Consider the following 14,448-nt stretch of genomic DNA (forward strand, 5'->3'; position numbering starts at 1 on the left):
CTGCAGGAAAAACACAGGAAATAGATTATTCTCTTATTCTAGCATCCTTCTCCTCTGGACCCTGTCAGGGTTGACTTATCGCATCTTTAGTCCACGTTAGTAACCCCATTTCACCTGTACGTCAGATATCAAGTTACAGTAAGACTTTCCACCTGTAAGCTGCAGTTCAAAAAATTATCTTCCACTTTGGACATTCATACCAAGTGCAAGCAGGAAACAGACAAAGAAAGAGGGAGGAAAACACACAAACAATCAAACACAAACACGAACGGTGCCGCACTCATCAGACAGCTTGCCCATTCTTGTGACAAACAAGAATAATTGTGATGAATTGTGTCACAATAGAAAGTAAATGTTGGGTTAATAAAAAGAAAAGAGGAAAGAAATATTGGTTTTCTCCACGTCAGGAGATAAAGAAGAAAATTCTACTTACCCTTTTAATCAACTTCTAGCAGCAGGAGAAAAAAGAGGTACCATAAGCAGTGAGATCCAAATAATCTCTGTCTCAAAAATTCTTATTAAAAGAATGTATGGACATTCAGTCACAAAGTCCCAGACCTAAATGTTGTCATTATCACATTGGGTATAAGCGGTTATAAACAAACCTTCTATTCTCACAAACTATATATTAAGTTGGCCATTATTATACTTTGTGTTTCTTTTTTCTACAAAGACTTTTTATTATCGAGTAAAAAAAATGTTATATTTATAAACTTCGTTATGGAGATATTAAACAACTCATATTTGGAGAAGAGATTCCGGCCATATGGCCCGGCCCTAACTCAGTGGGTCTATTCAAACAGATTTGACTGTAATTTTATTTGACAAACAATATTTAACCTTCTCACAGAAACAGCTAGGATTGTGCCAACTAATGTGCCACCCACTGACGTTTATCCAGTTCAATACATGCAGGCTATCCTGTTTCTTTTCCAGTTGTCAGTGTTAGTTTGTGTGTTTGCTTGCGGGGTCACATTTAGTGTGACTTAAAGGGAACTCCCAACTGTCTTCTAAATTTGACACGGAAATGAATCTCTTTTGGCAACCAAGCCTCTCCCAGATGGCTTATATAAGACATACAAAAATGGAAAAAGAATTTGATCAAAAGAAAAATGGGAATATTATCCGGCAACAGCTGGGAGCAAGGGAGGGGTTACAGAGAGAGAGAGAGAGAGAGAGAGAGAGAGAGAGAGATAGAGAGAGAGAGAGAGAGAGAGAGAGAGAGAGAGAGAGAGCCGGCCTGTATTTCAGGCCTGGTGTCATGCTGACACATCAATGTCAGGAACTGTGACCTTTGCTTTGGTGCCCCTCCAGTTAGTGCTGTATCCTAAACAGCTTACACTGGGAGAGCAGTAGATAAACAAACAAAAACAGAAAGGTTTGTGTTGATTTTTTTGTGTGCATTTAGGGGGGGATTGGGTGTGTTAAGCAAATTGTGTCTTTAATTATTATGGAAAGGTTTGGTAAATGTAATTGGCTTACAGGTCTAACATGTGTGAAGTCATGCGGACAGTGCCAGTCATTATATGCATCCTATGTGTCATGACAGACTGCTCAATGGCAACACTTAGCACATTAAGCACATACTGACCTAACAAGTATTTGCATAGGATACTGTTCAAGTTAAAGCAATAAGATGTACAATTTAGCTTTAAATAGGCCTTATCAGTTGTGAACAGTTGTGCATGGCTTTGCTTGTAAGCGGAGCCCCTATCATTGGCATTAAACCGTGCTATATGGAGACAAATTCGCCACCAGAAGACAGGTAACTCTAAACATCTTAGCAACAGTAAATGAGAATTTAATGACTTTTAACGACTGTCCACATAACTGCCAAACCAAAAATAGGTATAACAGTCTAATAATCTTTCTGTTCACTTCAAATACATCATTCAAGGTAGCTGGAAACATACTAGGAGCCTTAAACATCAAGTTCAACCAAACACTCTTTAAAACCCTTTTCATTTCAGGGCTGTTAAATGAAGCTAGCTTACAGACAACTGGTGTAACATAGCCAACGTCCAGACATGATAGTACTAAGCAAGTCATGAGTTAAGCTAAGTGACTAACAACATTACTGTATGCGCCATTTTTGATACATCCATGGCTGGAGCTTACCTTAAAAGTCGTTTTAATTTTTCACGCCTGCTATTACCGTTAACTTTTCTTAACTACACTTCACTCACCAAAGTTACGTTAGCGGTTCTGTTGGACATTTAAATCAACGGCTATCTGTGACCTCATCACGTAAAAACGTCGTCACCTGATTTGAGATCTATCTGTCGCGGTTGACGATGCATCCAAGTTGTATCGGAATAATCGGGAAATTGTATAAAAGAGGCGTAACAACATAAAAAGTATATCTGCAGTCTCACACACTTTTGGAATTAAAGTTCTAGTATTTAACCATGACATTTTCCTTAACAAATAAGTTTGCCACCTACGCTTTGAGGCCGTAACATGTGTGTTGATATCCTTTAGTAATGTTAGCGCCTGAAGATAAACAAACTTTTTGGCACACGGAAGGCCGAGCTAAAATGTATATTACGCGGAAAACGGCCGACGAAAGAAGACTAAACGTTGGGTTAATAGTAAGGAACGTTTTACTTTTTAATTCTGTACTATTGCATAATTATGCTTTTTTTGCTCAAATGTAATAGATGGGTCTCTGTCAGGATGTTACCACTGCTCTCCATCTACAGTAGCCTTCAGTGATTCTAGATCAGGTGGAAACGTTTGTTATCAAATACATACAGTGGATAAGAGTATGAAGTAGAAAAACATATTTTGTTGTTGTCGTTTTTAACTCGATAAATATCTTTGGTTTATAGTCAATTGTAGCAAAACTACCAAAGCAATCACATTTACAGTAGGCCTAATACACACACACAAAAATGTAGTTTATACTTTATGAAACACTTAACTAGTTCTAAACGATTGTCAATCATTGATTTATTTTTCGGTTATTCAGTTAGAAACTGTGTTATGGGCCGGTGTAAAATTAAAACATATTGATGATTTTGCTGGCTGTGTATTAATACCTGATATTGTGCCAATATCCTGAACACTGCCTGCTTGGTGTTATAATAATAAAACAGAGTGTGTGCTTTCTCATAGCTTAAGCCTTACACAGCCATTATACTATAGCATGACTAAGTAATTAACTTAAATGTTCACTTCATATAAATCGCTTGTCTTATATGGAACAGCCTGAGGATGGGAAATAGCACACTAATCACTTTTTCAATGCTGTCATGAAGGGATTAAGGCCAAACTCATTTGCTAAGTACCATCTGATATATCGATTCTAATGAACATAAGCACTGCCCTGTCCTTCAAACTATTTGGGTAATGAGAGAGTAATTGTGCTTCATGTGCTTTATTATTTACTTTATACCAGTCCATCAAAAAATATGATGTACACTGTGATGTGTATTATGTGAAAGTTAAGAGAAGAAAAACACAAGTTGAGGATGTAAAGAAAAATAGATTAAAACTGAAGTGCGACTTGAATAAACCTCGAATTATATATAAACAGCTTTGCTCAAAAAAAGTGAAACAATCAGGACATTAACTTGTTTAAAATCCCTTAATATTAATTGATGTTAGAGAACAAACCCAGAGAAAACAGTGCAGCACACCAAAACCACAAGAGTGAGTTTTTTCTGCCAACGTGTGGGTTTTCAGATCCTTCAACTTAAATTCAGTAAATTAGATAAATAAGGGAGCTCACCACTACCTTTGGTAAGCAAAATGTATGCATGTATCTTTTAACAGCTCAAATACTGTAAGCTTTATACTAAAACTTGAATCTTATTGCATTGGAAGCAAAAAAATAATAAGGATGAATAGCTTAAGCAAATGAAAAGCCAGCACTTTCAAATTAAAGTGCTTACACACTTTACACAGAGCAGTCTTCAGAGACCAGGCAAAACATTTGACTCCTGTGTACAACGTGAGAGCACCAACGGATGTCTATTTCAAGATTGCCATCATTTTAAGTTTGGAGACATCTGTGACGAGCTAATTGATTGTGTCTCGCACTCTGGCCCAGAAGTTATGCTAAAAGGAAAGTAATTTACAATCCAGAAGAAGTACACAGAAATAAATGTGTTTTAATATCCATCTTCACAATATGTGCTGAGGTGGAAAAAATGAAATGTACCACCATTAGCTTAATATCTCCTAACACTGCAGTACCTGCCACCGCAGTTTAAACTAAATGCAGTTCCAGCTATAAATGAAGATTTTATGGCAATCAAGAAATGGTCGTCACTTTAAATGAAAGTGCTGGAAATTCAACCCTTTCGTTTGGCAGTCTGTCATGCACCCTGACAACGTGATGGATGAACAAACTGATGGACCTACCCATTTTTCATGGTCAGCACTCTAGTAACAAAAAAATACAAATGAAAATAACTTGTTATCGGGTTGCATGGCAGTCAATTACGCAAATGTGAGAGCAACAATGGAGAGAAATGGGCCGTTGCAGTGGAAAGGATAGTGTATGCTGATTTATTAGCCTTGCCAGCAGATTGTGTATTCTGGCCAACATCATGTTGTCTTGCCAAACAAGGCCAGCCAACAAGGTTGCATTGTTAAGCACAAAACAAATCTGCTACCCAGGCTAATAACAACGCAGGCCTGATTCACCAGTGGGGACGACCCAAGCGGTACACACAAAATAAGACACTTAAAGAACCATTTGTGCCAGAAAGCGACATGAAGGAAGAGTGGTAGCATGCAGCACAACACACAGTTTGGCTAGCTTGCATTCATATTTAGGATTTGATACTTAATCTTCAAAATATCATGTTGTGTTGTGCTCAGGTTTCTCTGATTGCTGCAGCTGTCTGGCACAATGACTAATGCAAACAGTGTGGTCGTCTCCGTTCCTATTTAGTAGCAAAACATATTAAATAGGCTCATCAATTTAGGAACTTCCCAAAAAATACACACTTTGTTATTAATAGGAAAAAAAAAGATCACCATAAAGAATTGTCTTGTATTTCGTGGTTTGTTGTTCCAAATTAAATGCTGGGATGTAAATGAAAATATAGCACTGTTTTCTCTTTGCTTTTCCCAAAACATTAGCATTTCATCCAAACGTGTGATGCCATCCCTTCCCATGTCTTTACCCCTCCTCTGGATCGAGAATGGCTCAGTGATGAGATTAAACGACACGTGAAATGACTTTGTTGGAGCGCAGCATCATGAAAGAATATGAACATACGACGGGGGTTAACAGACTGAATGTAGACCAGCGGGGTGCTTCATTGCCCGTCGATGAAAAATCCATGGCACCACAGAGCCCGATCAAAGATTACTTACCGTTTCTAATAAACATGCCAAGTGAGATGGAGTGGAGCCGGAGGACTGTTAAGCGTAAATCAAGAGGAGAAAGGAGGCTGTGGATGCAGAAGTGCACTCACAGATCATTGCCCTCCTTTCTTTGACCCCTGACGGCCTTTCATTATCATTGCCTTCTGAACTCTTTTTGCAAAACAGGAGAGTGTTACAGAGAATGAAAAGAGACAGTTTCTATTTAGAATTCAATATCAGTTCTTGGTGTTGAAGTAGTTCAGAGTATTGCTAGATTGGGTCCTTCTGCTTTGCCTTTGGGATTTAATCCAACCAACCATCAAAGTAAAATGCCCGAAAAGTAGTAACATTAGTCTATGCATAAATAATCACACTGTCATATTTTAATATCTTTGCTTGTCTAAACATATTCTCACACATCTGATCATCAGCATCTGACGTGACATTTTCATTAGGTGCTTTTCTCACTATGGGAAAGTAGGTCATCAAATACGGCCAAACCTGAAATCCTGAAAACCTGACAGCATTTGAATGGATCATTTTGGGGACAATAAAAAAACAACCATGGCTGGACTTGGTTGTGATAAAGTGGCTTCAAAAGGTCTCTGAAGTATTTCCAATCAGGCCAGTTTACAGTATTTGAACTGAGGCCACTATGAACAGATTTGGTGCATTTGTATTTCCAGTACTGTGACGCTTTAACAGGCAGTGGATTTCTTTTCAAGTTTACAGAATAAATATCCTAGTATGTCAACTGGAAAACAGTTGTGTAGATAATTATTCGTTTACACTCACTCAGACCACAGTGCATATAAAAAGCAGAAATAAATTATGAGACTTGCTCACTGAAACCTAAAAAAATAACTCACGGGTATTTTCGACCAAGTGCTACTGATAGACTACAGATTGATTTGTGTACGTGTTTGTGTATGTAAGTGTACAGTGTGTTGTGTAAGATCGATATCAGACGGAGGGATGGTAGTACTCACCCCTTCACTGTTCGGCCCAGTCTTAGCCAGCATCTCCTGCAGAGCCCGCACCGACAGGGCCTGCTCCAACACAAAGTTACACACACACAGGTCTGGAGGAACATACTGCGGGGGGGAAGGAAGAAAGGAGAGAGGGGGGGAGGGAAGGAAACATTAGTTGAAGAGGCATTGACAGTGGCAGTGTTTTCATAAGAAACAGACTCCTCTCCTGGATACATAATCAATGTGCCAGGAGTTTCTATTCTCCAGACTGTTTTGTTTCTCTTTTATGTTCCCAGTATAGCCTCAAGCATTTGTTACTGCAACCAACATTCCTGATCCTCAGAGCTCAGATGTATTGACATGTCATACATAACAGGAAACTTGAGGCAAACTTGATATGCTTTTCAAATGTTAAAGAACTCTTAGCTGCATCATTTTAGAAATGTATCAATTCATTTGTAATGCTTATTGACGCAGTAAAAGTCGTCACACATGGTATCAATTTAGTTTGATGGACTGTAACGTGCAGGCTGTGACTTAAATAAAAATGCAGTGGCAATCTAAAGAGGCTCTAAACAGATGCTTGTCATGACACGTCAAATTGATTTATATTCAAACAGTTTTGGAAACCAATTTTTGACAACAACGGACAAATATTTAGAATCTAATTTAACAAAACTGGCTGAGGTTGTGGGAAACATTGCCTTTAATTTTGGTGCCTATATAGACATTTTTCTACCTTTTATAGCTCATGTATGCTGGGATCTGTCTGCAAATTTCACTTTCATTCTGGTCAAAGTAATGCTAGATATACAAATTCTTATTCATTTGTTTCTATTAATCTTCATGCATCTTAAAGAAATTAAACTCAATTGATCTGATAACAGAAATATGCAGTTCTGATATTTCCACAGCAGTAATTGGCTTCTAAATTAGTTGCAGGCACTGATCTGAGACCAGAGACAAACTGAAAGGATTACTACTCAGTGAGGAATAGTGCTTGTAAATTATTCTGATGATTTGCAACTTTCTTTGCAATCCCAGTGTGTTGCTAAAGAGTGACTGGGGATTATAAGGAGGGGTGTCAAAAGTCTTTCAGCATGCAGGTGCAATGACCAATTATTATGTAGGCTAGTGTTTATTCCTCAGCACAATGTGTTTTGTTTCATGCTTTAGATGTCTCTTCATCATCCTATTTAGTTTATAAACTTTAAATACATGCTGCCAGAAAAGTCCAGTCAAAGTGCAAATGCAAAACAAGGCAATTGAAGAATGGAAATGGAGCATTTGAGATTACATAAAATATGTAAATAACACTTGAATCTACTTGTCAAAGTATGAAAAACGTATTTACCTTGTGATGTGCTAGATGGCACTGTTGATTCACATTATACTGACATGACATGTAATCAGTTCCTATCCCTACTCTCATTTGCTTCTATATTACTATTTTTATTAATTACACTAATCTTTCACAACAATAGCCAGCTTTACGCAACATGCTATCCATCTGTCCCCAACACAGAAGTGATTTAAAGGTGTTTGGCACTTGCCCTGACTCAGTATTACACCCGGCTGACCCCTGACCTCTGCAGTGAGATGAGAAATGTGAGCAGAGGGGAGGGCTGCTGGGTGATAATGAGGATGGCGCTGCTCTGTAACTCAACGCAAACATGCATGGAACCTCCAACACCGCTTTGCAGTGTCCAGATCTGTGAGCCTGCACTGCACACAAATGTTTTCTACTCAGATAATCATAATGTAATTACATTTACAACCACAAAAGAGGTTTCCAATGTCAACAAATCTAAGACAAAGTGTAGAAAAATACATTTTTCATAGACAAGCTAGCCCAATATTTAGTCATCTCTCCACAAAACTTAAAACTGGGTTATTTGAAAATGTTATTTTGCAAGAAGCTGCAACATGACATGACACACCTGTGGTGTCATAAGAGCTTTCACAGTGATAACTCGCAACCCGCTACAGATCTGACACGCTTATGAATTATTCACCGCCCGCCAATATCCCAATTATCATACTTCTTCCTGATGGGCAGACACGCTGAACATTCTCGCTTGTCTGGGAACAGAAGAGTCTCAACGGTCGCAGCGACCTTTACAGAGACTACAGGGAGTTTAAGACAATAATATCAGCCGTGAAAATGAGCAAAGTGATCCTTCAGAAGATCAAGCAGTATTTAATAATCAAGAGTCTTGCATCATGTGAGTTAGTGAAAAGAGATTACTAGTGTTGTAAATCCCATTAACCTCTTCTTGTTCCCAAACTAAAGCATGCAATATAATATGAGCCCTTTTTTTAATGTTAGAGTTAAAGGATATAATTATTGTGAAAATTATGAATAAAGAATGCTGGTGTATACAAGTCTGGCATAAATCTTCTGTCAGAAAGATTGCAGCAATCCAGGGGGTGTAGATATCCAAACTGTATTTGTTCACAGGAGTTATGGTATTACAGGATGTTCGCTTGTTATGTTGTGTTGTGTTGTGGTTATAGTTTCATACACGCACAACGCGGAACACACAACGACCCATTCACTCGCTGAAAGTCTGTTTATGACCGGTCGCGCGCTACGCGTGACTAATGACGTTACAGTGTGAGAGGTGCGTCCGGTAACTATCTCTGGATTATCTGGGGGTCGTCCCAAAGCAGGGAAGTTTGCACAATTATGATCCTTTGGGTTATTTCATGAAATGTATTGACATTAGACACCTCAAAAGTTCAAAAGCAGAACAATTATAATCTGCGCAAAAACAATAGCCTTCCTGACACTTCATGCTAGGACACCAATTATTCATTTGTGTGTACTGTATATGTGTTATACTGCACTGGCATTAATGTGAACTTCCTATACTAGAGGTTAAAGGAAGAGGATTCATTTTATTCTAAGATTGTATTTTCCCTCCTGAATATTCACATTTTTGAATAAGAGGTGCCGCGGGCTACAGGGTGTCCGCGGGGTCTTAAAAAGTATTAAACGGCATCTTCGAAGGTATTACATTTTGTAGCTTGTTTTCAATAAGTATATAAATTGTCCAAAGAGGTTGTATTCTACAGTGTGCCTGAATGTAATCATTGCGTAGGTGTGTAGTGTGATTCTGTGTAGTTTATTTATGGCATCCCGTTGGATTTGACTTAATCTGAAGGACATCGCACGCTCACTGCTTGATAGCGCGCGAAGGTCCGTTTACGCCGGTTGTCAAACAACATCGTTATGGGGAAATGCAAGTTTGCGTCCAAATGGTTGGAAGATAAGGAGGAAGGACAATCAATACTGTATATAGTAAATGTGTCGCCAATGTAACCGGTTAAAACTCGAAGTGGCGATGAGGTCTTAAAATGTATGGAAAGGGTCTTAAAAAAGGTCTTAAAAGGGATTACATTTGACTTCAGGATTCCTGCATATACCCTGTACTAATGGTTTGACTTTGAATATGGAGACAATAAAATCAATATATGGAGCAACTGAGAAAATGGCCTCAGATCTCTTCTTTAAATCAGATCCAATTCACTAATGCTTCAATTTGTCTGCTCTTGGTTGATTGCACTTATTGTAAGTCGCTGAAAGCATCAGCTTAATGAAATGTAATGTTCACATTCACTCTGGCCTTATTTATACCTCGCAGCAGCAGCAGTCAGGCAGGATTCGAAAGAGTCAGTCTGGGAAATGAGGTGTCAACACCTGAGATCCGCCAGCAGATGACAGCCCCTCCCATCCTGCCGACCTCCCCTCCCCCTTTACACTCCCACATTTCACACCTAAGGAGGCCTGGAGCATTGTCACCGGTACCCAAGGTAGGTGAGAGGAGACAGGTGTGTGTGATGCGCTGCCTACAACTACACAAGTGTTGCCCTCCGACTCAACAACTGTTCCAGGATCAGCAGAAATGACTCCCCAAGTCTTTCTGCTCAGTGGCTAAATTAAATCAGTCTTTACACGATATGCGCAGCTCAAAAATATCCTGGCATTAGAGGGTTTCATTTGTGATCATGTGATTATCGCTCGGTAAGTGTTGAGCCGAAAATAAAACATCATTTGTTTAAGATGCATTTAGTATCCCACGTAGATCCGCGCTACTGACTGACAGCATCACTGCAAATGTTGTGACTAATGGTGCAAGCAACAATTATGTTTCTATTAAGAGGCATATTCTCCAGAGCCAACACGATCTGCTTCATCAACGTGTCATTTTTTGTAATGACCATGCAGTAAGTGTTGTCGAAGGGAAAATTAATGAGACGTGTAACAGATTACAGACAGCTCTGTTACAACGCCACAGGCAGCTAAATGCTAATTAAAGGAAACTTCTCTATTTTAAAACAATAGTGGTCAAAAACATAGACTAGGATGCACCGGTGCAGAAACAAGTAAATGATACGTAACCGACCCCTGTCATGTTTTAGCGTTTCTGGCCAAGCTGGAACTGAACCTGGATCACTGAAATGGTTGTTTTGTTTTGATCAAAGTAGCTTTATTTTTGCACCATAGGTCTTTCTACTTCTTCCCTATTCTTTGACAGGAAAGCTCATCTCATTAAGAGTAGGTGGAAGTTTAAAAACTTTAAACCTGGAAACAAGTTAGCATTTCTTGCACTTTTGGTTATCTCGCCTTGAAGTCATTGCGGTTTTTTTAATAGAGTTTTGGATGCATAAAAAAAAGGTCTGTGGTTGACAAAAGCTTAAGAGATTTGAAGGTTTTGTTTTACGAGATAAATACATCTTTAAATACCCTACTTGTGAAATGTGAGGCTCGTACATGTCCTAGAAAAGGCGCTTGCTTACTAGTTGTGCTAACGAGTGGTTATATGAGATTACTAAATGTCATCACGCCAAACACGAAAACTCATCTACGTAGCGAAGTCATGCAAACAAGGATTAAAGGTCCCCTATTATACATTTTTTCATCAATATATTATAGGTCTCAGATATATACAAACATGTCTCTGAAGTGTTTGGCTCCAAACATCAAACAGATCATTGCAGCATTACCCATAATCCCCTCTGTTTCAGCCCTGTTTCAAAAGTGCAGATTCTCTGTCTGTTACTTTAGATGAAAAATAAGGAGCCCCTCCCCACGCCCCTCTGAGAGAGATCTGGTTAAAAAGAACTCAATGGTGCTCTATGAGGGGATTCAGGTGATAAGGGGAGGGGGGGGGGGGGGTTACATTGGTTGCTGATTGGCTAATGTTTACACAAGCCAAAACATCGTTATGACATCATAAAGTGGCCAAAATCTGATCAGCTCATTTTCAGACAGGTTTTTATATAAATGGATCAGGACAAAAAGAGAGAGAATCTTTGTTCCTGAAACTTTCAGAGTGTCTTTACACAGAGGGGACACATGCTGATGTAGAAGAGACATGAACAAGTGAATTTTGTATAATAGGTGACCTTTAATTCATTTTTTTTTGCATGAAAATGGTGGTTAGTTTCATCAAAAGTAATTTCCGAAGCAGATTTCTCAAGTACTGCATCAGGTTAAAGGTCATGCATTGCTGTGTAGCTGCTATAGCTGCTATTGTTTCATCCCAAACTGCTACAGACTTCCTATTTTCTCCTAATATCCAAAGCACGAACTGGGGCCATTTGCAATCCTCACCTTAGCTTCTGAAGTGGATTCCAGATAACACACACGGTTTCCCAGTCCCTCGGCAGCCAGGCAAAACTTGCGATGCTCCTTCTGGATGGTGGCCACACACTGGAGCACCACCTCATCATCCTGCCAGAGGAAAGAGAGGCGTTAGAGACAAACATGTTGTGACAGTGACCTAAACAAGATGGGGCAAGATAGAAACATATCTAGATTGGCTCAGTTTTGTTGCCTCTCATGCAAGCCTCACTTTAAGTTTTCAAATTGAAACGTAGATATACATTTGATCAGTGCGGCTGTGGCTCAGTGGATAGAGTGCTGGACTTTGAATCAGGGGGTAGCAAGTTCGAGTCCCACTGCAGTCAGCATGTCGTTGTGTCCCTGAGACACTTCACCCCAAATTGCTCCTGTGGGGATTGTCCACAGTTCTGGATGTATGTACAGTAAGTCGCTTTGGATAAAAGTGTCTAACAAATGACATGTAATGCTGCACGTGAGGCTTTCTGATTAAAAGAGGCATTCAAAAAACGACTTATGGTATAGAATGGAGGCTGATCCATTTCAACAAAAAAAGTCTAGCATTGAAACACATTTCCTTTAATCTTATATAATAGAAAAAGGCCTTTATCCTTAATAATTTGCCATGTGTTGGTTAAGAACATCTGTGCATTGTCAATGGGGTAAAATGAAGTATCTTGTTGTCAACTTTGAAGAGAAAACCAATTCAGCAGTAGAAAAGAAAAGAACAAACCCTATATAGATCAGCAGCATTGAGGAATATCATTTCTAAACCTGTTACTCAGTCTTTGTTATCTCCGTGGGAGAGAGGAAACCCTCGATTCAAATCATCCAATAAACCAACATCTGTATCTGTCAGGGTCGAGAGGGTCGGCTCTATTTGGCAACACGGATATCGATGTGTGTGTGTGTGTGTGTGTGTGTGTGTGTGTGTGTGTGTGTGTGTGTGTGTGTGTCTCCCCTGCCAGCTACCGTCCCACACTAATCTGAGCTGATGGTTGCCATGGTTCTGGCTCCCACCGCCTTCACAGCAGTATTAATTCAATAGATTTAGATACAGGCTGCAGAGAAACCACCGACAGAGGAGGGAGATAACCGAGCCTGACAGCATTTCAAAACAATGGCACTCTGGAACCAAAACTAGAAGACGTAATGGGATACTGATAGAAAATAAAAGTCACCCTGCATGGTCAGAATATTGTGTGAACAAAAGCATAATATGAAGGATCTTTTTCTGGGGTGTTTTTAATACTGCAGATGTTTTTTTTTAACTTCATTTGAAAGCATACAGTCTCCTGTTACGAACGATAAATGAGACCATTTGTAATTTCACACTGCTGTAGAGATGGAAATGAAATGAAAACAAAGAGAAAAGGGTGTCTTGCAAAATCCAGAACAATTTTCTGATTTCTCGTCTATTCCGGCATATGTAAAAGTTCAAACAGACATTGTAAGAAGCCTAAACATAATCTCTTTTTGGTTTGTATTTAGAGTGAACATTACAATCATGCATTGGAAGCATCACTAATTAGTTTTAATAGATAAGATCAGACAGTCTTCTTCCTGAACAGTAAAACACATTCATTTCACAAACAGAGCAGTAAGAAGATTTTTTTTTAAATGTATTTCTTTTTCTTATCTTATAACATGGGTTTCCCTGAGTAAAACAAAATAAAGGAACAATAATATATTGTACAAATTAAGTCATTCCTACTTCAGAGATGTGATCGATATTATTCCACAGAAACACTTAGCTCTGTAACTGAAATTGACAAAAAGCTACATTATGTTGAAAGGGGATTTATACAGCAGCTAATTAGAGCAGAAGCTCATTAAAGCATATCCACAAAAAGGCAGTATTGACAACCTCACAAAATAAAATCTGTCTTCAAGCACTTTCAATACTGACGCACAGTGGAGGTAAATGTCACAGGGAAGTGAAAGAGAGCCGATTTGGCACCAAAAGTCCCCGACCACCAGCGTTTTAAATACCCAGAATCCAACTCTGGGCTTCAGGGAGGTAATTACCGAAAGCAGAAAGCATCAATGTTGGCTCAGAGACACCGCTGCAGCTCTCCTGGTAGAGTTGTGATGGAGGAAACACAGCTTGTTGTCTCAGTCTGACAGACGGAGACACTCAATATCTCCACGGGATGACCGAAGACTTGTCACCTCTTTAAAATCGAGTAAATGCACCTCTTTCTTTTCAGATGTTTGGAATTGTGGTGGCCTTAGGAAACCAGCGGGGCCTGGCACCGTTAGTGTCGTGCTTCATCTACGAGTGTGTGTCTTTTTAAAGGCTTATGAATGTGCCAACAGGCTGGGTCAGATTACTTTAAAACGTAGTCAGTCAGTAATCAAGTACGTAGAAATTACATTCAATAAGAAAAGACGTATTTAAATACTTTTGGATTTCTTTAATATCCAAGAAAAATAGTGCACTTTTATAGAAAGAAGTGGATGCGACCGAAGTTACACAAATACATTTTTCTTGAACATGTCAAAAACAAATGGATTTTACATATT

At 39.1% G+C, this 14,448-nt stretch overlaps 1 protein-coding gene and 1 long non-coding RNA gene across 2 annotated transcripts in view; one reads left to right on the forward strand and one right to left on the reverse strand.

Moving 5' to 3' along the window:
- Positions 1-14,448, reverse strand: part of ryr3 (ryanodine receptor 3) — a gene marked incomplete at its 5' end in the record, with an annotated part of 124,643 nt that overhangs the window by 98,393 nt on the left and 11,802 nt on the right. The window contains 3 exon segments of the mRNA XM_079643761.1: positions 4,369-4,389; positions 6,312-6,416; positions 11,914-12,033. Coding sequence (XP_079499887.1) covers positions 4,369-4,389; positions 6,312-6,416; positions 11,914-12,033 — 246 coding nt within the window.
- LOC307015261 lies at positions 7-5,862 on the forward strand. Its single transcript, XR_013801454.1, has 3 exons — positions 7-2,019; positions 2,063-2,591; positions 5,095-5,862. It is a non-coding gene; the product is annotated as an uncharacterized lncRNA (long non-coding RNA).

This window comes from Notothenia rossii (assembly GCF_949606895.1).
Source record: "Notothenia rossii genome assembly, chromosome: 8".
NCBI lineage: Eukaryota > Metazoa > Chordata > Actinopteri > Perciformes > Nototheniidae > Notothenia > Notothenia rossii.